At 39.8% G+C, this 25,257-nt stretch overlaps 1 protein-coding gene and 1 long non-coding RNA gene across 2 annotated transcripts; one reads left to right on the top strand and one right to left on the bottom strand.

Annotated features, from left to right (window-relative positions):
• Positions 1 to 3,426: 3,426 nt before the first annotated feature.
• LOC141783660 (uncharacterized) lies at positions 3,427 to 6,449 on the bottom strand. The gene is made up of 4 exons (XR_012597328.1): positions 5,789 to 6,449; positions 4,765 to 4,851; positions 4,172 to 4,245; positions 3,427 to 3,577 (listed from the first exon to the last, which is right to left on the bottom strand). It is a non-coding gene; the product is annotated as an uncharacterized LOC141783660 (long non-coding RNA).
• Positions 4,811 to 24,683, top strand: LOC141783659 (uncharacterized). The gene is made up of 28 exons (XM_074661065.1): positions 4,811 to 4,944; positions 7,670 to 7,884; positions 7,965 to 8,050; positions 8,201 to 8,328; positions 8,505 to 8,630; positions 8,835 to 9,025; positions 9,112 to 9,203; positions 9,392 to 9,522; positions 9,674 to 9,798; positions 9,933 to 10,059; positions 11,578 to 11,793; positions 12,837 to 13,007; positions 13,379 to 13,525; positions 14,612 to 14,661; positions 14,758 to 14,890; positions 15,029 to 15,111; positions 15,219 to 15,345; positions 15,745 to 15,935; positions 16,673 to 16,763; positions 16,893 to 17,013; positions 17,118 to 17,299; positions 18,259 to 18,414; positions 18,553 to 18,686; positions 18,772 to 18,905; positions 18,991 to 19,085; positions 19,988 to 20,165; positions 22,168 to 22,968; positions 23,671 to 24,683. The coding sequence occupies exons 1-28, from the start codon at positions 4,861 to 4,863 to the stop codon at positions 23,772 to 23,774; spliced, it is 4,419 nt and encodes a 1,472-aa protein (XP_074517166.1). The 5' UTR covers positions 4,811 to 4,860; the 3' UTR covers positions 23,775 to 24,683.
• Positions 24,684 to 25,257: the final 574 nt, after the last annotated feature.

Genomic DNA, 25,257 nt, shown 5'->3' with positions numbered 1-25,257 from the left:
ATACATTTTCCTACCAATCTTTCTTGAAAAGAGCAGCACAATTTTCAGAACTTGGAAAATCTTCACATAGGGGTGGTTTTGCTATGTCAAAGAGAAATGCAATTCCTATATGCCCTTTATTTGTGTCATCAGGTGGACATTTTGGACCCCCTCTCACCAAACCAGAAAGCTGAGCTGATCCTGGATCCAGACAGTGGCGCTTTGGAGGATGTAGCCATCGTAAGGGAGGTGTTGGAAAACTTGACAGAGTCCCCTGATGATGAGCAGCTCAATCAGTTTTTCCAGACTTTTGCAAACATCAACAAGCAGGTGAATGCATAACTTTAATATGGCCATATTTTCCCACAAAGATGGCTGGCAAACCGGCCATGTGAAACTTGTCCTGGGCTGGATTAATTTTTGCAGAATCGAATAAGGGGCAGAGAATTCACTCTAAATGATACATTTCTGATATGCTACTTGAATGATTGGCCAGCGATGATGGCTTGAGTGATGCACTAATTTCCAAAGATGTGTCACTGAGCGGGCTCTCATTACAATGATTTCAGAAATGTCAAATGTCTCCCTGAACTGATATTTGAATCTTTTTATTTCCAGAAAAACATCACCCTCATCAAAAATCCAGATGTTCGAGACACCATCTTGAACCTGACCTTGACAGCCCTTGCTCCTAGATTTGAAACATATGAGCCTGAAGACTTTGAGCTGTGGTTCCAGGTCAATTTGTTTACTGTGATGGCAAGCCTCCACCCTGGCAGCTTGGTGGTGATCCCCAGTAACATCAGCTGTGCATCCTACGCAGCTATGTAAGAGATGATTTTTCTGAAGTCCACAGCTAGACATTTTGGGTTTGCATGATGATGTTAAACTTTGGCTCCAGACAACTCACAAGGATTTCTGTTTTCTTCCTTTAGACTCACTGGTCTTCAGCGCAGATTGGAATCCCTGCAACTCCACCTTTCCCAGGGTGTGAGATCAAGCATAAAGTCATTCAAGGAGACATTCACACGTACGTGGCAAAACGCTCCGATGACAACTTTTTTCAGAAAAGACGATTACCACTACTGTGATGATAGCTGTACTGATGCCATGCCTTCATTTCAATTTGCTCTCAAACAGGTTGCTCAGTCCCAGATTCCTTCATGGTGAGTTCATTTCTATGGGTGTATTACCTGGATTATACAATATTTGATCAAGATTTACAAGACACACGTTTGGCACATTAACTTTGTTAAGGAGAGCACATTAAATATTTTAACTTTAAGTAAATTTTGCCACTAGACTAACAATTATGCTTTGCTTGTCTCCAGTGCAAGGAGACCCCGGTTCGTGGTAAGTCTATAAATTACGAGCAATTTCAACTTTGATGACAAGATTGCATTCTGAAGGTACAATATCTGATACACAAATATTGTCTTTTCACAGAGGCCCTCATCTGTGCTGCAGTCAATAGGTAGGTGTATTACTGTTTTGTCCAGTGCTGGGTTTGCGTAGGTAAAGTTCTTTTACCCAATCTAACTAAGGTGACAATGGTTTACTTTTTTATTGTTCTCCTCAGATCACAACTTGAACAAAGCCTGTCTGTTGGCAATTCCTCTGAAGCCCTGTGCAATTTTAACATCACTGAGCATGCCTGTTCCTCGGTAAGATTGTTTTTTGTAAACTGTGAATCCCAGAGAAAGATTTTGCTTTTGCAACATTACCATCCTGATATAAATCTCCATAAGCTCTGAGTGTTTGCTTTATTTCTTTTCAAATTTTTTCGCCAAGGCTACACATCTCACAGCCAGAAACTTGGTCACACTACTGAACTGCTCACTGGAAGGCCAAAGGACATACCCAGTAGAGGTCTGGAAGCTTTTCTTCCAAAAAGCTTCTGCTGCACTAGACCAGGCTCTTGAGACATTCGCCACCATGGTAAATCCAATCCCACAATTTCACACAAAGTTAGCATTTCCCCATTGGAATTCTGTGTCAAACCAAAACGATTTTTCCAATTCCAGGCCCCCAACAACAGCAACCCATCCTTGTCACATGCGCTTGAGGCTCTTGGAAATGTGAGAATTGCCAACTTCAGCCAGGCACAACTGCAGAGTAATGCCTTTGTCAGCAGCTGGTTCCAGACAAAGATTCGTCCATTTCTGGCCTCTCCATCCCCCAACTTCCTATTCTGTCTTAGCTCCAAAAACTTCAGCTGCCATACGTACCAGACTGTGTAAGTAAATATGTGATATACTGTATTGCTCCAATGTGAAAAAGATTGCAGAGGAACCTGCCGTTTTCTAGTTGTTTAGATGTTAAAATCCTTCTCTCATATTTTAGCATCCAGGCATTGAGCAGCCAAAGGGCATCCATGGACAGAGAAAGACAGCAAGCAGTCTTCACTCATTTCATCAAGCCATTCCTTTCAAGGAATGACTCATCAGGTAAAGGCAGGCACTCGGGCTCAAATTGGTAAAGTCTTGATAGCATGTGGTGTTTATAGCTTGCCAATGTCTTAATTTCTGTCTTCTTTGCAGATCCTGGCTGTGTTTCATTTATCAGAGGTAGTAAAGAGTGGCTACAGGCAAACCTTGGCAACTTCTCTGGTTTTGCAACCCTGCAGGATCTGCAAGCCCTCAATGCCAACTTCTCCAGTGTAAGTGGCGACTGCAGTTGTAGTATTCCTCTCCCAAACTGAAATGTCTTATATATGGTTTTGCAATTACTGCTGTTCAACCCTTGATCACTTTCTGAATGATCCAGGAAATTCCCTATACTCACATAGTAACGAGAGTATGTGTTACCATTATTACCACATATATGATGCTAATACAGATTGGTTACAATTTCACTTCTATTACAGTTCCTAATCAGCCAATTTAACAGTATCTTAACTTTAGAATTCAGGTTAAAACCCCACACACCAGAGTTTGGTTTAAAAGTGAACCAACTAGGTACAGTTTTATAATCCGCACAAGAGTTTAACTGTCTGAGTTCACATCAGCCCATACAATCTGATTCCAACAGGCAAAAGGGTAAAAGTGACGGAGTTACTTGAACTCATTGGGCCCTTTTTGACACCCGACTCACAGCAGCGCACAGCACAGCACAATGCGACTGTCATTGCTAGTTTCAGACCAAAGCATTTGTCATTTTCACGCCCAGCACCCAAGTTGTGTAAGTAGTAAATGTACTTGCGCCCATCTGTGAGCCCATGGGCATGTTGGTCTTAAAATTAGGTGTTGTCAGGTGCATTGTTGGTGCATTGCTATCTTGAGGCAGTAGTAAGCCATTGCATCATTGAGCAACAAAAACCTTGTCTAAAGACAATGCTGCAGTATTTTCCTGCTATTTAAAGGGTGCATTATTCAGATTGTAAGATGCGCCTACTTGTGTTCTCAACACGTGTACACACTGCTTGTTACTCACACAGAGACACGCAGCCGCGTTTTCCTCCTCAGTTTAATAAGTTATCGGTGCATTTTCTCATATGTATTGGGAGATAGCGGAGGCAGAGGGTCCACTGACCAAGGACCACATACCTGTCCCTTCCTTCCCTTCACAATATACCCCGGCAACATGAATTAAGCATACCCTGTCAATGGAGAGCAACAAATAGTAAATACAGTGCCCTCCTAATCAGTCCAAAAAATATAAAACTAAGACAATTCTATGACTTTACCGAATAGTTATACTATTCATTTCTGCACAGTTGCTGATAAAGATTAGTGTACACTAATATTAGTAGTATCATACTATTTGATTAGATTAGATGTAATCATTTCCAAAATTCAGTGTTTTTTATCTCAGGAAATGTTCAACTTCAATCCATGTTTCTTGGCATTTAGCCTTTCAAAAACAACATTTTCACTGCCGAAAACCGCTTCTGCCACCCTAAGCTCCAAGGTGCAATAAAGAAACATACAGAATAGTCTGCCCCTGTATCACCCAATACATCCTGATTAAGTAAACACAGCGGCCGACTGCAAATAGTAAGACAAACAGTGGTAATGTTATACCTCTCACTAAGCATTAGTTTAGTTAGCAAACCATTGCATGCAAAAATCTTCAAACCCCCCACACACAGAACAATCATAACAACAAATCAGCAAGCAATTGATGAACAGCGTATGCTTAAATAGTTGATTGAAAATTGATTTAATTTATTTTATAATAGTAATTTTCTCACCACTTTTCCTTGATGTGAGAGGAAGAAATCCTCAAAGAACAGAAACTCCAAATCTTTGCCAGTCAGCTAAATCCCTAAAGAGCAGAAGCCAACAAATTGGAGAGTGTTAAAATATCTTCCATATTATACTCTTTGTATTTTCCAAGAGCAACCAAAACACACAGCTAAAATGGTTAGCTTTTTGGTAAGTGTGTATGTGTGTAGATCAGGAGGGTGGACAGAAATTCTGCTGCAGTCAGAGTGTTGCATGTGTGTAAGAGGAGACAAGAAATTACAAAATAATGATAAAATATCCAAAGCTACATGCAATAGAAATATTACACTTAATAATTTTACATTTCAGCTGCAACAGTAACTAACTCATTACTCAGGTCTGCATAGTAACCTTTCGATTAAAGGGTGAAATTGACTGACTGAGGTAAACATACCATCACTTGCCTTTATTCCTTCAAGGCAAATTATATGTTACATTATTAAAAAGGTCCAAGTCAGCTGATTAGCCTGTGTGACTACCATGGGAGGTCCAAAGCTTAACCTAAGCACATAACTGCATGCTATAATAGGTAAGAGGTCCACTGTTGGTGTTCACTTACTGAAATGCTGCTTGTCACTTTCAGGTGGAGATTGCAGATCTTCTCACTCTCCATCAGCTGGCCCAGCTCGCAGCAACTCCCTCACAGCTAAAGACGATGGAAGATGTGACAGAAATCATGACAGTCATCGACCCTGTTGACTTTGGTGCTTTCTTTGACATAGTCTCACCGGCCATTGAGGTAAACATCTGTAGCCTGTAGCTGACACTTTCTTTTTTTGCTTAATAATACTCAAATTAGTTCATTTTTCACTGTTTAACAGACGGGCTTTACTAGATATAACTTTGCGGTTTTGGTTCTTCCCTGTAGTTTGTGTTGGAGTGTGAGTCTGAACAGCGTAGCCACACGCGAGCGCACATAGGACACCGACCCGGTGATTTATTCATGTAAGAAGTTACAAACAGTCCCTTTAAAGCTAACATTAGCAAACATTGGCAAAGAAAAATTGTACTAGCTAACATCATTTTGCAGGCTAATGTTGGATAGTAATTCAACTAACATTAGCCCACTAATGTAGCAATTTATACAGGTTTTAAAAAGAAAAGTTTGGTAATTTTACACACATTAAAGTTGAACTTAAACACACTTTTTTCCAACATTACACACTGAAATATCAGTTTGTTATATTTACCTAGCTAAAATAATGTAGTGCACAGCTCTGCAGCTCTTACTAATATTTTGTCCAGCCATTTATATCACTTATAAAACTATTTTTGTAGCAGTAACTGTTAGCTAGCTTTAGTCTACTAGGGGCTCGTTGAACAAGCTAGTAAACAGAAAGTATGCTTGAACATAATTTTTGTCCAGCTCATTAAACTGTTATGTTGTAGCAGTAACATGAGTAGGACATTACCTGTGAACAACAGCGAATATTAGCGTTCTAGATATAGACACATATCTTGTCTTGCATCATGGCCTGTTGAACACACTGGCAAACACGCGCTAACATCATTTTTAAGGCTAATTTAAGATAGCAAAGTTAACTAACCAGCTGCTGTAGCAATTTAAACAGCTTTAAACTTACCTGCAAATGTCAAGGTTGGTTATTTTAGGTGCAGAATGGACTGGTCCTGTTTCTTCAGCACCGCATGCAGCTAATATTACACTGCAAGTCGGCTAGCAAGCCTGCTCAACTCTCATGGTGCCTTCAAATGAAACTCGTGAGCTTGTGTTTACATCATGGGATGTCGTGTACACGATTTGCTTGGCGTTTAAGTGGTTAAGTCGTGAGAACATTGCTGCTAAGCAACGGCAATATTAACGGAACTGTCGGCATTTAGAAGCCACAGAGGCTAACAATTTAGCAAGCTTGCAAGTGGTAACATAATGCAGTAAATGCAAAGGCATGATGACAGAGGAAAAAGATTAGTCAGTTGGGAATATCAACATTTTCCTCAGACATATTTAAAAAATGACCCAAGATAAACGATATACGACTAAAATTACAATATATTCATTTATTATGTACCAAAAAAATTAACTTCCATGGCCTCCACCGTTTCTGACAATGTCAACAAACGCGTCACAACTCGTGAACTCTGAGCTTTTAGAAACTTTATACTTCTTTCACACAGGTCATGAATGCCACATAAGAGGGCGTTCATATGGACTCTTCTTGTGAACACGGGAAACACGACCCCATTTGAAGGCACCATATTTGACTTGTCACTGTAGGAAAAGCACAGGTGTAAATAATGAAAGTAATCATGGCTGAATTCCATTTAGCTGCTTTGATTTCCGATTTTCTGGTAATACTGCTTGTTCACGATCATTCTCACCAGAACACTTGAATAGAACAGAGCCAATAGAAACACCTGTGCTTTTCCTACTATGACAAGTCAAAATGTCTGCTTTGAGCAAGGCCTAACAACCTCCCCAGAGGCTTAAAGATAAAGGGGTATTACTGGATATATCCGCAAAAAAAGGAGTTTTGTACAGTATCTTCAGTTGGATTTTTAAAAGCAACAAGGAAACACATATTTGGCTTTATAGGCTATAATTTGATAAATGACACATGAATGGTAACATGATTTACAAGATAAAATTTTTAGTATCATGTCATCAACCATTTAACTCAAATCATAGACTGTATGAATGACGCATCTCCACTTCCTCCCACTGTACAAAAGTTTAGGCAAAATATCCCGGATATGGGAGCTGCCATCTTGCGCTTCTGACGTCATTTAGAGCCATGATCTGCGCAGTAGTGATCGGTGGGTGGAGCGTATTGAGGTCCCACCAGCCACCTTCTACGTTAGCACCACAGTCGTTGTTTGGCTAGAAAGACACATCTTACCATAATATCTCTGTGCATTTATTATCAGATTGATGAATGTCCTATTACACAGACTTGTGATTCGTGTTTCAGAAACCTCATCTGCATGTCTGCTGACACTGATATGAAATGCACTCGATGTGCTCCGCGACTACATCAAGCTGTCAATCAAAGTTGTCAATCATGATGTCAAACCCCCTTTTTATAGCATCAAATAACTTATTAAATCTAAACTTATCAGAAAAATTCACACTTGAACATACATCAGTGTGATAAGAACTACCTAAAATGACAGAAACCATGTCTGGGAAAATTGTATTTGATGTGTATTTCGATTTTTTTAGTTTGGCCCATGTCCCATTCGCTAACATGGAGGGGGAGGATTTATGAACTATACTGCAGCCAGTCACCAGGGGGCAATTGAGATGTTTTGGGGTTAGGCATTGACCTCGAATGGTTAAGGTTATGATTGATCGTCGGACAGCGAGTCTCACAAGAGTTTTTGCAAGTTTCCGCAATTTGTGAGTTACCCTCTAGACACAACCATGTTTTGCTGTTATGTCGTCCATCTTTATATAGCCTACAGTCTATGGTTCAAACTCTTATTAATGCTATGTAAAATTCCCCCAGATCCACCCAGACAACTACACAGTGGAGGTGAAATCTGCCTTCCTCCAGGCAGTATTTGACAGAGGCAATCTATCCTCTCCAGCTATCAATGACACAGAGTTCCTGCTGTGGCTCAGGGTTCGGCTGAGCCCTCTCCTGGTTAACCTCTCTCCCAGCCTGGTGACACCTTTATTTGACATCGCTGAGAACAGGAGTTGTAACAGCACACAAGAGATGTAAGAATTTCTTTGGTCAGGGTCATGAACATTGTGACGATATGTTTTTTTTAAATTGACTGATTTTAATCTGAATTTAGGATTACATTGTTGGACACACAACACTTGACACTCAGCAACAACACCCAACGGGAGATCTACGAAAGCACCCTCCTCTTCCTCCAAGGTTTGTGCGAGAGATACACATCTATGACACTTTGTTGTGAAGTGGTTGTATGTATTTCAGTTTATTTTTTTCTCTGGCAAAATGTTCCCAAAATGAATAATGATTATTCTGTATCAGTGAACACAGTGATTTAATTTGTGTTTAAAACAGGTCCAACACCCCTCAAGTGTTACAGTGGTGGAAGCTTCTACATCTATCTGAGAAACACTTTCCTCAGCTTTGGTTTTCCAGATTTGTCCACGTTCACGTCTCTTCTGCCACAGACACGCGAGTCAGAGGTAAAAATACTTAAAACAATACTTACTTAAAGCCTTCTTTTTAAAATCCCACACAGGGTGAAATAAGAGTTACCGCCTGGTGATGGCTGTGATGCAAATGCCCACAGATGTTGTGCTGTGCCTGCAGTAATATCAATGTATATATAACTTTTTCAATATTTTTTTTTTTCTTCCAGCTCCTAAGTACCATTAGCACCTCAGAGCTGCAACAGTTCCTCAGTCAACCCAATGTGATCGATAACAACTCTGACATCTGTGTCATCTTCGACAACTACAACAACACTCCTGCCTTCCTAGAAACTGTATGTCCCTCTTCTGAATGGTGCCATAACACACATTATTACTAATGAGAGATACACCACTTTTACATTAGTAAAAGTGCTGATTTTGTCACCATATAAACAGTATTTATACTGTATATAATACAGAATTTGATCATCTGTTTAAAATGATAGATTTTACACAGGCCTCTCATTAATCATGTAAATACATGTGTATGCCATTAGGAGGATGTTCCAGATGATGTGAAGATGGTGACCCTTCCCTGTGTTTGGCCTTTGGCGCTGAGCAGCAACAGCATGTCTGAGGTTGATTCCTGGTTCGACCTGCGTTTGACAAATTATCTCAGATTCCTCAGCAAGAGCCTCATCAGCTCCGACGAAGTGCAAAATGCTTCATGTCTTGCCTTCCAGAAACTGTAAGTCTCTTGTTTTCACAGTGTGGGAAAGCTCAGTGACAGTATAGGGCTGTCATGAATTTTGTGTTTTTTATTCCTTTCAAAAGGGTCTCTGTAATGGGAAATAACTTCACATACAATAACTCAGAGTTTGGAAAGGGTGATGTATACACCACCATCAGCACCTACTTGAGAACTGGTAAGATGCATTTTTGGTCAAATGTACAATGGGTGTGGATCTAATTGTTTCAGTGTCAGCTCCGCTGGTCTTTAAATATTTGAGACATTATAGATCATATAAAGATATTAAATGATTGTTATGTTATGTTATTGTTACATACATTACATTGTTTGTTGAAAATGTTGTGGGTTTCTCCTGTTTCATAGGCCCTGACGCCAGATGTTACAATGCCAGTGATGCAGAACTCAATTCTACTGCCTGGTTTGCTAATTACATTGGCAGCTTTGTGACATTTATCACTGTGGATGATCTCACCACCTTCACCTCCACCAGTCAAGTATGTCCTGATATCCGTTCTATATAATGTATTTAAAGGTGCTACTTAAACTTGGAACAAAATATAGAGGTTGTTCATTTAATAAGACTAGCCATAGATTTCACAATTGCAATCAACTCATAATTAACTTATTGACATATATTTTTTTAAGGCTGAAGTGTTCTTGGTGGACCAAGCCAACCTGGAGCTCTTTAACAACACAGCACTCGCAGAAGATGTAACCGACTACTACATCTCACAGCTTTTTGAATTCAACCCATCCTTCAACCTTCTGAAGTGAGTATCCTATCCTCTAATTTGACAAAATCTGTAATTGTGACATACATATCATACATATCATACATATTATTAAGTGGGTGATTGTTTGTCATTCCATGAATTAAAATGGTTGATATTGATTTTTCATGTAGGGTTCCAGGCTTTTTCCTGTGCTCTCCTGAGGTCCCAATTTTTGCATATTCTTCAGTGAATGAAGCTGATGTCATGCTCATCTTGCATGAGCTGACTGAATTCTGCAACGGAACAGCGGATCCTGAGGTACCAGCTCCGATTATTTATACACAAAAACAGAATTTGAGTTTAACTTTTTCAAAACTGTCTTTCTATGGGTAAAACAAACAATTTCACTTATTACATCATTTGGCATTTTGCACATCACAGCATTTACAGCTTAAACTAGCTTGAAATGGCCGCCCAGTTGATGGGCCTTTTAATATACACCAAAGGGAACAAGATAACAGAACAAACACAAACAATGAGACAACCAATTGACCACAAATCTCAATTGCAAACACCAGATTATTACATTAATGACTACATGACAGTTTGAACTTGAATTTAAAATGATCCCAGTCATGATACATTTTATAGTGCTGTGGGTAAGGAGTTCAACTTATTGATCCTCTAGACATAGGAACACCTCTGTCCAAGGGAGGATTTAAAGACACGTTACAGTTCCCCAAAAGATGCACAGTGAGTTACTGAGCCGGAAACCCTGAGAGGAACCACCATGTCACACAGCACCGTAGATTCCTGGTTATTTAGGCATACATGGATGAGTTTAATATAAGCTTATTAATTGAATTATAAAAACGAAAAAAGGATATTTAATTTCTTAAAGGGGAACTTCAATATTTTTCAACCTGGACCCTATTTTCGCATGTTTTTGTGACTAATGGGGACAACAATTTTTGAAATTGGTCCAGGTTGAGGGATAAAGCTATAAACAGCGGCCGCTAATTGAGCTGCTAGGGCAGGTGAGCAGCGTCAATGTAATGTTATGTTCACTAAAAGTACTTGTTTTTGCCACTGACAGGCTCAAATTGTTATTATAAGAGTCTGACAACATTATGGAAAGCGAAGAGAAATAACCTTTTTGCTTGATCCGGTCTGTTTGTTACAGTGTCAAAGTCGGAATTAGATAAATGTTAAGCCATGACATTGAAAATGTTTTACACTTTCTGTACTCCCAACACAACAAACTCTGCCTGGCTGGCAATCGCGTTTCCACCATGGATGTATTCCACTATTCCAATACGTCCCCTCGCCATATTTCAGAATGAGATTTCTCCTTGAGCGAGACTCTTTCTATAATGTCAGACACTTTTAATAACAATGTCAGTGGCAAACCTGTCAACCTGTCAGTGGCAAAAAAAAGAACATTTAGTGAACATAAATTGATGGTTCCAAATTGCCCCAATATGATTTCATTGCAGCCTGTGAGCAGCTGCCTTCTACAGCGCTCTCGCTCAATGTTGGCCCAATTTCAGTAACTGTTGTCCCCATTACTCAGTTAGACACAAAAACATGGGAAAATAGGTGGAAAAAAAGATCATGAAATGCATAAAACTGCTTGCAGCATAGAAGAGTAAACAGTCTCTAATACGTCTAAATGTATGTACGCTTGCCTTTACAACCTTGCTCACCATTTAACTTTAGCTCTATGCCTTTTTGATAATTGTGCATGACTTTCTCATCTTTCTCTGATGTATCATTAAAGCTATATTGTCCTCCGTTGATTTTTTTTGTAGTAACCAGGTGTATTTTATTCTATAGGTATCTGCTGCTCTGGCAGCCAACATCCAGACACTCTCAGCAGAGACATTTGCGACCCTGGGCAGTGCCAGCGCAGGCCTGACCAGCAGCCAGATCACTTCAGTTGACCCGTCAGTGCTGGTTTCCTCTTTGTCCACCCTGAGCTCCGTCAGCACCTGGAACCAGCAGCAGGCCACCACAATCATCCAAGTCATGACTGCCTCAGGCAGCTTCCTGGTAAAGGCCTTAAGCACCGGTTCATTTTGAGATTTTGGGCTATTTTGCTTCCATAATATGTCTTCTTTCAGACTAGTGAAAAGAAAACATCTGAAATACACATTTAAGTGTTTATCTTACTATACACTTTGTTTATTTGCATGTGTAGATTTCTCCTAAATTCACCAAAAGTTAGCATTAGATAATGCCTCATTTGCATATTTAAACATAACATTTCAGAAAACTGTGATTCATAAAAATAATTGTCTTAATGTAAGTAATCAATTGGGGAAGTTTCATGGTGAAATCTATTAGTTAAAATTGTTTACCCTGTTCACATATAGTGTCTTGCTAAATGCATAGAATTTTACAATACATATCTCTAAAGGTCATTTTCTCAAAATGAGGTTTCTCTCAAACTCTGAGCTATAAATCTCCACTTAAGTAGCACTTATATACATCAAACTTTCCAGTTTCATTCCAATCTATATTCAGTTTTTTTTTACAGAGGGGTTGGTTTATATATAATTCATAGCCTGATTTATCGAATATTTTATTCCTAAAAACAATGGCAAAAATTAGTTTTTTATGTCTATTTCTGATTTATGGAGTGATAAAAAGCAATATCCAAACTTCCCTCAGTAAAAAACCTTTACTCGAATATGTCAACAAAATTAAACAAAAATTATGAACCTTGCTTTATCCAATGTTCAGATTTTTGTTCTGGAAATGCATGCAAATTAGCACACATTTTATAAGGTAATGCCTCATTTGCATATTTAAACATAAAATTTCAGAAAACTTGTAATGCAAAAAATATTTTGCTTTGATGTAAATAATCAACTGGGGAAATTGCATGGGGATATACAATATATTAGTTAAAAAATGTACGCTAGTCACCTGGCGTGTCTCCCCTTAACATGGCTAATAATCATGAGATATCGAAGCATGTGCCTCACAGTGTTCTGTATTTGGTACAGTATGGTTTTATGAAATATGAAATCACCCTGTTGTACTTTGCATATGCCACTTTCCTGACCATGGTTTTGATAAATGCAAAACAGATCAACAGTGGATCCTCCCTGGAATCCCTCGGCACACTTATTGCTGGAGTTCCTTCACAGTCAATTGACAACATCCCAGCGTCTGAGCTATTCAGCCTCTCCCAGAGCAGTGCTTTTGTTTCCAACATGCTGGCCGCCCCAACAGTCGTCCAACAGACCTTCGTCCAAAAGGTACAAGTTGACTTTTCATTATATCTCAACATTGCAGCCATTGCTGATCTAAGATTATGTTGAAAACACATTTGATACCTATTTTACTGGATTATTAGACACAGCACATACAAGTAAACGAGTGTAATTTTCACTTCTCAAAATCCCAAACACTGCAGATACTGCTAAGCACTCACTGTGCTCTTCTCAGCATATTTTTTTTTTGTGTATGAAATTGTATTATAATGTGTTATATGCCAGCTTTATATAAATGTATGTAAATGCAGAAAAAGCCATTCAAGAACCCCAGTGCATGTTTTGTATGTATTCACTAACAGGAATTTTGAGATGATTTCTGATTTTGGTTTTAAATGTATTTAATCCCCTGGTAGATCATTTCTGTGAACTCAAATGCAGCCAGTGTGGTGCAGAATGTCCCCGATGCCATGGCAACTGAGATTCCACTGTCCCTGCTGGACCTCTCAGCGGGGACTGTTGACATCAGTGTGCTTAACGCAAAGACATGGACGGGAGATCAGGTCAGTATGTGGCTATGCACACAGAACAGAGTTAATTGGAGACACGTTTTTGAAGCCGATATGTTCAGACATACCCATTACCATCCCAAAGGAACTCTTCAACAACCGATAGACTCCCTGTTACATTATAATCCGCTAGTGGGGGCTAAAATATATATGTCTAAATCTAATCCAGGCTTGGAGCGCCTTGGTAGCCGAACATTTTCAGTGCATGTATGTATAATCGCAATGTCCCCGGACGATTCCAGCAGTGGGACCTTTCTTTCGTGTCATACCCCCTTCTGTCTCCGTGTTTCCAGTCTGCCTCTACACTTTCATCTGTCCAATAAAGACGAAAAATGCCCAAAAAATAATCTTAAAAAAAGTCCAATCCAGGGTCAATATGAGGTCAGTTTTAACAGTTCAATACACAGCCGAAGCACACAGGAACTGTCCTCAAGGTGCTATGTTTCTACCCAAGGTTATAAATCTGGCTTGTTTACAATATCGGATGAAAGCTATAGGTTCCTTTCTATAAACAGATTCTGCATTTATGTCTAGAATCTGAAGGCAACGGCACAAGATTTTGGTACTGGAAGCATTCTGGTTTACGTTTGTAGTTTGAGTAATATTGACCAATCACTTTTGAGCGGGCTTTGGTTGAATGTAGGTAAACGGTCCATGTGGAGAGCAAAAGAGGCACAATGCATTGACCGAAATGCAATCTTGAAACCCACCAGCCTGACGATGATTTTTATTTGTTTATAATTTGCTTGTAAACTGGCTACTTGTGAAACAATCCGGTTGTACACGTTGTCTCTCAACTCCAACTCCAGTCTTGCATCTCAAGTTGCTAATCAGACTGTAAACAATGAGCAGCGCACGGAAAAAAAAAGGTCTTTGCCTGGATATCCACTAGCTACACCAGAACCCCAGAAATATAGACCCTTTGGCTATATGTGGACTAAAACACATAAAATTACCTATCACAAAAAATCAACACCAACAAAGTCAATCACACCATAATGTATGATCCAGTGTTATATACCACAATTATATTGTTGCTGTACGATATAATTATTCAAGTTTTATCTGTCTGTCTTCTAGGCCGCCATGTTTTTTGGGACACTGGCTGAAACCAACTTTGACATTGAGCAGTAAGTGTACAAATTCCACAACTATTGTTAATCCCCATGGGAGATTTTTCATGGCCTATTAACCTTTTTTTGTGGTTTTTCCATTATCCCCCACAGGCTTAATCCGTCTGTTCTGCAAGGCTTCACGTGCACGTCAGTTCAAAGAATGACAAAAAACAGGATCCGGAGGCTGATCCATGCCTGTAGGCCGAGGAAAGGCAGGGCCAAGGTGCAGCTGAAGGAATCACAGGTACATTCGAATGAAATCTACGTGAAACTTTATCTGATGTTAATAATTAGGAGTCATGAATACAAAAAAAATGTATGTTCTGTTATGAACTACTGACTTGTAGTATTATTCTGTGTCTTTTTGCATCATTTTCTATAGCTGACATGCATGTTAGGCCAGTTCAATGGAAACATCTCCCAGGATTTCACAGATTATCCCTCAGACATGCTTCTCTACTTAAAGTGAGTCTGTCTTCTAGCATTTTATTGCATTGACCTCATAATGTGCCCGTGCTTTAAAATAGTATACATTTGCTTACTTATTTTCCCTCTATGTCTGTTTATTATAGCAACAAAGATGTCAAGAGTGCCAACTGCAGGTCATACTTTTCTGCAGTTGGCGCTGCAGACTTCTCTGTAGCCTCCAGTATTTTGAACAAGGACTCGCTGCTACTCAGTGAAGCCATTACCTGCTTGGTAAGTGCCATTCAAATTAAGGTTTGCTATGGGTCTGCTAAGGGTAATAGGGTAGGCTGCAGCTTGTTATAACTGTTTGTTTTCATTGCAACAATAGTTTGTATTCCGCCATCTTGCTCCACCATGTAGTAGCCCAGAACGGACAAACCTTTCACATTTTTACGTTACCTGAAGGCCACCGTAGTTCTCCGACATGCTTGTGAAACTGTGGTAACGTGAGCCGCAGAGTGCAAAACCATAGTAACGGTACCACGGCGGCTCATGTTACCGCAGTCTTGGAAAGGGAGGAGTGGACAGAGGTATACTCAGTTGGTTGCAATGTGCAACCACAACACTAGATGTTGCCAAATCCCACAAACTGTACCTTTAAAATGAAATACTGTGTTTTTAACTGTCTAGGGTATAAGTGATGTGAATCTGAGCAAAGACAACGTGGAAGTTCTGGGGAACATGGCCTGCACCCTGAACAGTTCTTACATTCAGAACGCTGATCCTCTCATTCTGGAAAAACTCCAAGCCTGCAAGGACTTCTCTGACAGCCAGGTGGCTGCCATTGAGACGCTGCTGCTGTCTGGGAAAACACAATACGGGTACAAGAATTAGATAATTTAATAGCCATTCAGACTGCAGTTTAAAGGATAAGACTGGTGATATTGTATATTCCTCTTATTGTCAACAAATCTCATGAAAAACCAACAATGAATTGATTATACGAGCAAATGTGTGTATGCCACCGAACTCCATTGTTAGTCCAAAAACTGTTAAAAGCACATCAGTGAGCCATATCGTTGCTTACGGTGACATGATCCCTCATTATCATGAACACACAGCATAGTGGTACTCGCTACCATATTCTGAAAATAATGGCCAACAAATTTTTCTAAAAAAAAATTCTACAGATTGAATAACTTTTCTTACAAACAACAGTGCCCAGCTGTTTTCAGAAATTTGCCTTATTTTAAAACTGAAACTATATAGTTGTGTTCCATTTCTAAAGATTTATGACTTCAGTAGAAACAAATGGACTTGGGGCAGAGTGCCGCACAGTTTTGGTTTTGCTTTTCTCATTGGATTTGTTGTCAATAAGAAAAAAATGTTGGCAACAAGAAGAAATGAAGAATAACACCAACCTTATCCTTTAACTGTCTGAAATACAACATTGCATTAACGACAAATCATTACCACCTTTATTTAAAGGCATTTTATATATATAAGATCTTTGATGCCCAATTGCCCATGCACCAAATTTTGCATCCTATCCTACGCAACCAAGTTGGTGTCAAGGTAGCAAGCCGGACAATATTAATATATCACATTCTGTTTTCAGAAATGTCAGCACCTGGAACAAGCGAACACTGGATAACCTTGGGATCCTGCCTCTATATTTAACAAGACAAATCTGGGGCCAGTTAAAAACAGTATGTCTTTTACTTTTACCGGTTTCTTCATATTAAATACTCCAATAATATACATTTAATCTCAAGATTTTGAAGTAACTTGTAAGAGACATGGTATTAAAAAACAATTTCTGGAATGTTAATTTGCAGTCAACAAAGAGACGTTTCCTCAAGACTTTTATGTACAAACTGAGGAAAACAAAGACAAAGAAGAGCAAGCTCAAGGTGCTGTTTCGAGAGATCAGCGCTCTCAGGACGAAACGAGGAGCAGGTAAAGATCTGTTTTATTACATAGCAGCTGTTGATACAGTACAATATTTTACAAAACTGGTGAGCATGACTTACTTTTTTTCTCATTGGTCAATTATTCTCAAGGCTGCACCGTGGGCAACATCACCCAGGTGACAGTCAGCGACAATTCCTTCCCCTTTGGCTACGACCAGACGCAATTTGACCTTTGCCTGGACATCCCTGTTCTGAAGGAGAACCTCAACTCTATCTGCGAGAAAGTGGACGCTGAGGACTTTCAGAAAATCATTCTGAAGAAACTCAATCAGGTTATTTTTGTGTATGGAATGTGAAATTGCCTGAAATATTATCGATTGCTCAGTATGAGGCATACAGTGTTTCTATCTTTTTGAATATGTGTGATTGAGACATTCATTCACCATTCAGCCTTGCTGGTAATGGAGTTCCAAAACATATCCAGAAATCCTAAGAAATAACCATAGACTGTATGTAAGAAGTAGACGTAGTCACCGTGATATTACCCATTGTTTTGTGGACTATCATTTTGAAGCCTTAAGTTTGACGCAAGTACAAGACATTTTTAGGCGACCGAAATGTTACAATTAACTTTCATGAACTGAAAACAAACTGAAAGGGTTAAAATTGTAAGATGAAAACACGAACAACTTCTAGACCAGACAACGCCGTGGTAGTGACCTGTCAATCAGAAGGTCGCCACGCCCTAAAGCATCCCCTGCTTTATGGTCTGTTTGACTCAAATTTTGACCATAATTTACTAAATGAACATCATGCTGTATTGAAGAAAACTTGAAACTAGTGATTGAGACCATAAACTCATGTTTACAATGTTTACTGAGGTAATAAATCAAATGAGAAGTAGGGTCATTTTCTCGTACACTTCTATACAATCAGACTTCTTTTTGCAACCAGAGGAGTCGCCCCCTGCTGGATATTAGAAAGAATGCAAGTTTAAGGCACTTCTACATTGGTTTCACTTTTCAGACCCGGAGGTTGCCCACTGGAATTGACTAGACAAGGAACATTACGGGAATATACCAGGATTTGTTTCACATCTTTTGAGACATATTTATTGTGTAACATGGTTGTTTTAAGTTATGTGTGAATGTGTTAATCAATCATGAGGTTATTATGGTACAGCAGTCGTCATGTCATGTGGCACAGGCAAAAGTGGTTCTAATGTACAGTATTTATTGATAGGAAAATATGGTGGGATTTTTTTTAATTTTACACTACCATGTTCTTCCAGGCATACCCATCGGGTGTTTCTGATGGGGAAGTTCAGGTGCTTGGTTCAGTGTCTCGTGTGGCGTCGCTGGATGACATCTCCAAGTGGAGCATCACCAAACCTGACACCCTGGCAGCACTCATGAAAGCTAGTGATGGATCATGGGAGGCAGCTAAGGTATAATGTAGAGGGATTATCAAAACTACCAAATGACAGAATTTTGAATCTTAAAAGAGTCTTATATACAATAGTATGAAATATTCTCACACTTGTATACAATTGTTCACTTGCGGCGTTTTCTTTAATATTGTTTAGAGCAAAGCAATCATCACCGAGTATCTGAGTACTTCTGGGAACTCCCTGGGCAGCACTGAGCTGAACAGTATTGACTCCAACCTGTGCTCATTAGACACCAGTACAGTGAGCACCATCACCCCAGACAGTATCAGGTGGGTGGTAGCATGTATCTTTAAGATGCTGACCGCTGTGAGTGACGATACAGACTTAACACTGTATGTTACGTTCTTCTTGCAGAAATGTCAAACCTCTGGATGTGGCGTCGTGTTCATTGGCGCAGAAGAGAGTCCTGTATGAGATCAGTAACTCCTCCTTCAGCTCGCAGCATTCCAATTCCATTACCTTTTACAATTTAATGAAGTCCTACCTAGGTAAGACATACATACATACATGTTACCTGTCTCTCCGGCTGTTTCTCTCCTCTCTAATTTCCCGTTTTCCTTTCTACTCTGATAGGTGGGGCACCTCTGCAGGATTTAGTACCACTGTCAACCCGGAACATCAACATGGACGTTAACACTTTCCAGAGTCTAGATCCCAACGTGATCAATGTAAGGATACTAGAGTTGACAACAGAAAGGGTTTGGGACATGTATTTGGTTGTTTTATTATGAATATACGGCAACTGAACTGAGGCAATGCTTTAGCACAACTTAACTGTTAACATTGTAATGGATTTGGGAGAGCCTAAGGGTTAGAAGAACCCATTAACCCATTTTGAATCAAAAACTTAAAGGAATAGTTTAACATTTAAGGAAATACGCATATTGGATTTCTTGCCGGGGGTTAGATGAGAAGATCAACACCACCTTCAATTTACCTTTTGACATAAGGTTACAGCCAGCAGTTGGTTAGCTTAGATTAACACATTTTATATCCTTTGTTTAATCTGTACAAAAAAATTACAATTTGTGGTTTTAAAGGGGTTTAGCTAGATGTTTCTCCCTGTTTCCAGAGTGGTATTGATCTTCTCATCTATCTATTCCATTAATGGATGTGAAGAGCAGACACCCATCACTGGCAGTTGTCTAATGTGAGACGGTTAATGACTCAATAGTTACTGTACGTCTTCAAAATCAAAATGACCATAGGCTGCAAGGTGATGGGTTATATCAGTATCTCAAAGTACAGTATGTGATCCTAAGCAATTTGTCATTCTTTCTATTTAACAAAGCATACTGTGTGTACTAGCATAGCGCAAAAGAAGTTGTGAAATGTGTGATATTCTTTATTGTGAGTACTTTTCCTTTGGACCAACAAGCTGTCAGGTGCTGGGGTTAAAAGTAACAATTTCTAAATCTGTGCTGGAATTTGAAATTTTTTTGAGAATGGTTTATGCCAAAAGTGTTTCTAGGTAAAGAAATGATGCAACTTCCTTTCAAATCTATGATATTGCCATTGTCGCTTATGTGTTCAGACTAATTCTCTGTACTGTTTCATTTGAAATGTGCAGAATTTGACTGTGAACGATGTGAAAGGCCTCATGGGTAGCCAAAAACAAGATCTGAAGTTGTTTGAGAATGCTAGCAGGGTTGAGACCTGGAGAAACTTGCAAACGCAGCGAGACCTGGACACACTGGATGTGGGCCTAACCACCATCAGAATCGACCCGACCACTGCAACACCACCGGGTAAAAATGCTTACCTTTTGTGTACTGAATGACAGTAGGTTTTATGCTCACACCTAAAGCTACTACAAGGAACTTTAATTTTGTGTTGATTTTGGCAGTCCCTGTGGACAAAAGCAGTAGTGTTTCCAAGCACCAGATTCCCTTTAGAAAACTTCTCATTTTACTGCAGCAAGGTCTAACAGTCTGCCCCGCGCTGTCCTGGTTCTGGTTCTCCCGTGCCTCCCTTCCGTCCAGCGGGCCCAGCAATACAGCCTGGGCCTCCAGCATCGTGGTGTCGGTGTTGGCTCCCAGCGGAGCCGCGAGGCGAAGCGCTACTCCTGGCCGGAGGAGGAGCCGCTTCTGCCGGGTGCAGAGCTCTCCCAGGACAGGTGCATGCACTTCTGGCAGGTGCATGCACTAGGCAAAAAACAATCATGCTGCCCCTCTATTTGCAACATACCATACCAGCAACAACATAGAAAGTAGTACCAGTATACAATACAAATAAAGCAAAAACCAACAACAACACACAAACTGTAATATTCTATGCACAATACGCAAATAGCAATGCTAGTGTGCTCACAGTGTCAACAATATTAAAGTATGCAGGCATTTTGCTGATCCATATACAAATAACGCACCAAACAGGTCTGCATAATAACTCCAACAATCTGGTTCCAAATTCTTTACAGCAGTCATGACAGCATCATGTATAGCTATTTACCAAATAATCCAGTTAATAATACCAGTGCAAACCTCTACTGCACCTCTTTCTTATGTGTGTCAAACACACACATAAAATGTGCGCGAGCAAAAAAGCTTACCTTTTCATATCTGACATCTGAGTGCTAGCACGTGCTGCCTCTTCTCTTTTGGAGCAATGGCGGTCAAGGCCTATTGAAAGAGGCATCATCAACTCGTCATATCTTTGGGGTACAACACATGCGCAGTTAAATCTGGTCTGCATTCGCCGAAATTGAGCCAATCGCAACGCACGACCGCAGCTTCAGTTACACTACGCATGTGTCATACCCCATACCCAAAGACTCGTGTCAGCCTCCTTCAATAGGCGGTAACCCTATAGGGCTAACGATGCTAGCTGTCTTTTAGTTGGTTGGCCAGACTTGAAAGTGCACTGTCATCCTTGCAAACACTCCCGGGATCAACAACGAATCCCTCTGTTTTTGGTGTACTTGCTCCTTCAGTCTCCACTTTTTCTATCTAAATAATTCCGCGAATTTCGGTTGTTTAGACATGCTGCAGTATTTCCCTATCCTCTCACAATGCATTTGTTTTGCTTGAAGACAATCCAACTTGGCATCAGTAGGCCAGGGTACCATTAACTTGTGAAAGCTGGGAGCAGGAGGCAGCTGCATTGATTGACACATTCCCCAGCAATTAATTTTGCTCAAAGAACATGTAACCTGAACATGAACTGATATTGGTTACTCCGTAATTTTGCTCATTAATAGTTGGCCCATATTTTGCTGCCCTTGCCAAAGTGCCACTCAAGGCAATAGGGTCTGTCTGGAGTCTGAGCTGAAGGAGTTTCTGGTGAACCTGCATGATTTCATCTGATTTTGCATGGAATCCAACCCAGTTGCACCGATGACAAGCATTAAGAATAACTACATAGAAATAGCCAATCTTCTCGCTGATGGTCTTGTTTACTTATGTAGGTGATGTAGAGGCATCAGCATGAAATTGAGACTGATTCATAGCCAGTGAAAAGTTCCATACAGTAACTTTAAGCATACAGTATTTCTAGTGATAGTGAGCTACTTGCATTATTATATTATGGAATGTAAAAATTAGAGATTGTAGCAGCTCTACAGCTAACTGATAAGGGATCATTGTAAATGGTCTGTGGTCAAATTGTGTGAAATATTTGCTTCCAAAAGACAATTTGAGAACTGGTAGAAAATATATTTTTTTATAATTTTAGCCAAAGTATATGTTCCAATTGTATATCAGTACTGTGTAAAAGTTAACAAGAACAAATTTACAACCCTGGCCATTACAGTGACAACAACACCAGCTGCAACCCCGGACACTACAGTGGCAACAATACCAGCTGTAACCCCAGCCACTACAGTGGCAACAACACCAGCTACAACCCTGGCCACAGTGACAACACCAGCTACAACCCCAGCCACTACAGTGGCAACAACACCAGCTACAACCCCGGCCACTACAGTGGCAACAACACCAGCTGCAACCCCGGCCACTACAGTGGCAACAACACCAGCAACAACCCCGGCCACTACAGTGACATCACCAGCTACAACCCCGGCCACTACAGTGGCAACAACACCAGCTACAACCCCGGCCACTGCAGTGACATCACCAGCTACAACCCCGGCCACTACAGTGGCAACAACAACAGCTACAACCCCGGCCACCGCAGTGACATCACCAGCTACAACCCCGGCCACTACAGTGACAACACCAGCTACAACCCCGGCCACTACAGTGGCAACAACACCAGCTACAACCCCGGCCACTACAGTGACATCACCAGCTACAACCCCGGCCACTGCAGTGACATCACCAGCTACAACCCCGGCCACTGCAGTGACAACACCAGCTACAACCCCGGCCACTACAGTGACAACACCGACTACAACCCCGGCCACTGCAGTGACAACACCAGCTACAACCCCGGCCACTGCAGTGACAACACCAGCTACAACCCCGGCCACTACAGTGACAACACCGACTACAACCCCGGCCACTGCAGTGACAACAACACCAGCTGCAACCCCGGGCACTACAGTGACAACAACACCAGTTGCAACCCTTACCACTACAGTGACAACAACAGGTGAGCAATAAAGATGTAACGATCCGGATCGATTCAGTGATCAACGAATCAATATCATCAATGCAAAGTAAAAACATTGATATATCTTCTTTAAGATATGCCTTTAATTTGAAATTCCCATGGCACGTCGGTTTCACCATTTCCGTTCAAGCGCACCTCATTCCTAAACATCCTGCTAGCAGCATTGAGCTTCGGTCATGCTTTCCGCGAGAACGGCCACACAAACATGAGCTGGAAGAGCCCGGTAATAAAATAGTTTACAGATATTTTAGTAGCTTTTTGTGAGTTAATTGAACGTAACTGATCGTGTTAAATGGGCATACGATATTGTCTCACATTGATCGCAGACCCGTGAATTTAATCGAATCGAAATCGTATTGTGGCAGACTGTGATATCTGCAAATATCATACCGTTGTCCAGAGAATCAATATAATAGTGTATCATGATGAAACCATCGTGATTTACACCCCTCATGAGCAACTACAGCTGGCTTCTAATTTACCGTACCAGTTTACCACTTTTAAATACATGATGTGTATATATATTGCATATATAACTGGTATTTTAGTTGCTTAATCCTTGCTTTATCTGTTTTTCAAACATGTGAATAACAACAAGAACTGTTGAGAATACAATTCTGCCTCTGTGATGAATGTAATTATAATATAAATGTACTATATGTTTCTTGCTTTGATTTCTAGCGAATGCCACAAGTGGGGGAGCACTGCTTTCAAAACACCCAACATCCATACTCGTGGCTGCTCTGCTGACAATTGTTCTGCAAATACTACAACAACTAGCCTAAATAGATTTGTGACTTACTAATCATACTAATCAATAATCAGTAACTATTAAATAATTTTTTTCATTAACACTCACATTTTAAAAGACTGAGATTTGTTAATATTATTGCTAGTTATTTATCCATGCCTAAAGAAAATTGCCTCATTGCAACTGATTGTAAAAACTATATGTTAGTGAACAATCACAGGAATTAAAATATTACATAATAAATATAAATAATATATGTTTTAAGTGGTGATCTGGGTTATACTCTACATGCTGGGATTTTGAAATTAAAGTCCGGGGAAAGTAAAATCAGAGATTTGTTTCTGATCACATTACATGTTAGTGCCCTCAGGCTGGGGCTCATTCACATGAATGGAGGAACGGAAATAACTCTGGATTCGGCTGTTAGTGCATTTTACAACATTTAGGACCTAATGATTTAAATAAGGGCTATTCAAGTGTTCGTACTGGGAAGTCGATTAACCTAAAAAAATAATAATGATGTGCTGAGTTACAGACGTCCCTTTCCCTATGTAAATCTATGGGAAAAGTATTTTTGGGCCCAATGGCATTACTTGTCTCTCTTCCCAAAGGCTTGGGACACACCCCAGCATTTCAGAGCAGAATACTGCTTATTTTTTCACAACTTTGAAACCTAATTTTAAATATTTGGCAATTTTTTTAATCATCCAAATTTGGCTGGGTGGTTAATAACACATTTTGCTGTGGTGTGACAAACTCAGAACACATATTTATTTTTGCTTTACCCAGACTTTAAGCACTGTTAATTTTAACATTTATGTTCAATCATTATTAAAAGATAAAGTGAAGGAAAAATAAATCTCTCAAATTTACTGTGCTATCTATTAATGTAATTAAACTGCACTGCTATTCCTCAAATTAATAAATGCATATCAATACCTTCTGATGTTTGTGTTTCTGCCTCTTAAAACAGATTGAATCAAATTCAACATATGATATGTACTGATTTCTATGGATTTTACCTCACACTATCCAAATCCAACACTACTCTGGAATAGTCTCCAAATTAGCAGGAGTGTGCATTGAAAAATAAAAACATCGTCTTCCTTGTTAAGTTTGGACTCATGTGACAAACAAAAAGATTGAGGATCTGGGTAATGTTAAGTCTTAATATTTTATAAAGAGCACAAAGTACTGATCGAACGAGTTCGTTTTTTAGTCTTGACCTTTATGTTGAAAACGGGCTACACATCTCCAAAGCCATGATGCAATATTTATGTCGCCCATTTCAGAAGTAAAATACATTTCAATTTATCTGCAAAGCATTTATAAGGTATGGAAAAAAATACTGATATACTACAACTGTTTGAATAATGTCTTTATTTTATAAAAGTACAAATTCCATTCCTACCTAAAACAGAAAATGCTTTATTAACCCACTTAAAATGTAACCATATCCCATCAGAGAGACTAGCTTATCACTTATCAAGACTAGTCTACAGCCATGCTAACAGCTG

The sequence above is a fragment of the Sebastes fasciatus genome, chromosome 15 (assembly GCF_043250625.1).
Source record: "Sebastes fasciatus isolate fSebFas1 chromosome 15, fSebFas1.pri, whole genome shotgun sequence".
NCBI lineage: Eukaryota > Metazoa > Chordata > Actinopteri > Perciformes > Sebastidae > Sebastes > Sebastes fasciatus.
This window is presented reverse-complemented; position numbering and strand designations above follow the sequence as displayed.

Coding starts and splice junctions, on each gene's coding strand:
- LOC141783659 (XM_074661065.1), top strand. CDS start 4,861: ATGGAAGATGTGACAGAAATCATGACAGTCATCGACCCTGTTGACTTT. Junction 4,945..7,669: donor TAGTCTCACCGGCCATTGAG/GTAAACATCTGT, acceptor AAATTCCCCCAG/ATCCACCCAGACAACTACAC. Junction 20,166..22,167: donor GACCACTGCAACACCACCGG/GTAAAAATGCTT, acceptor TGGCCATTACAG/TGACAACAACACCAGCTGCA.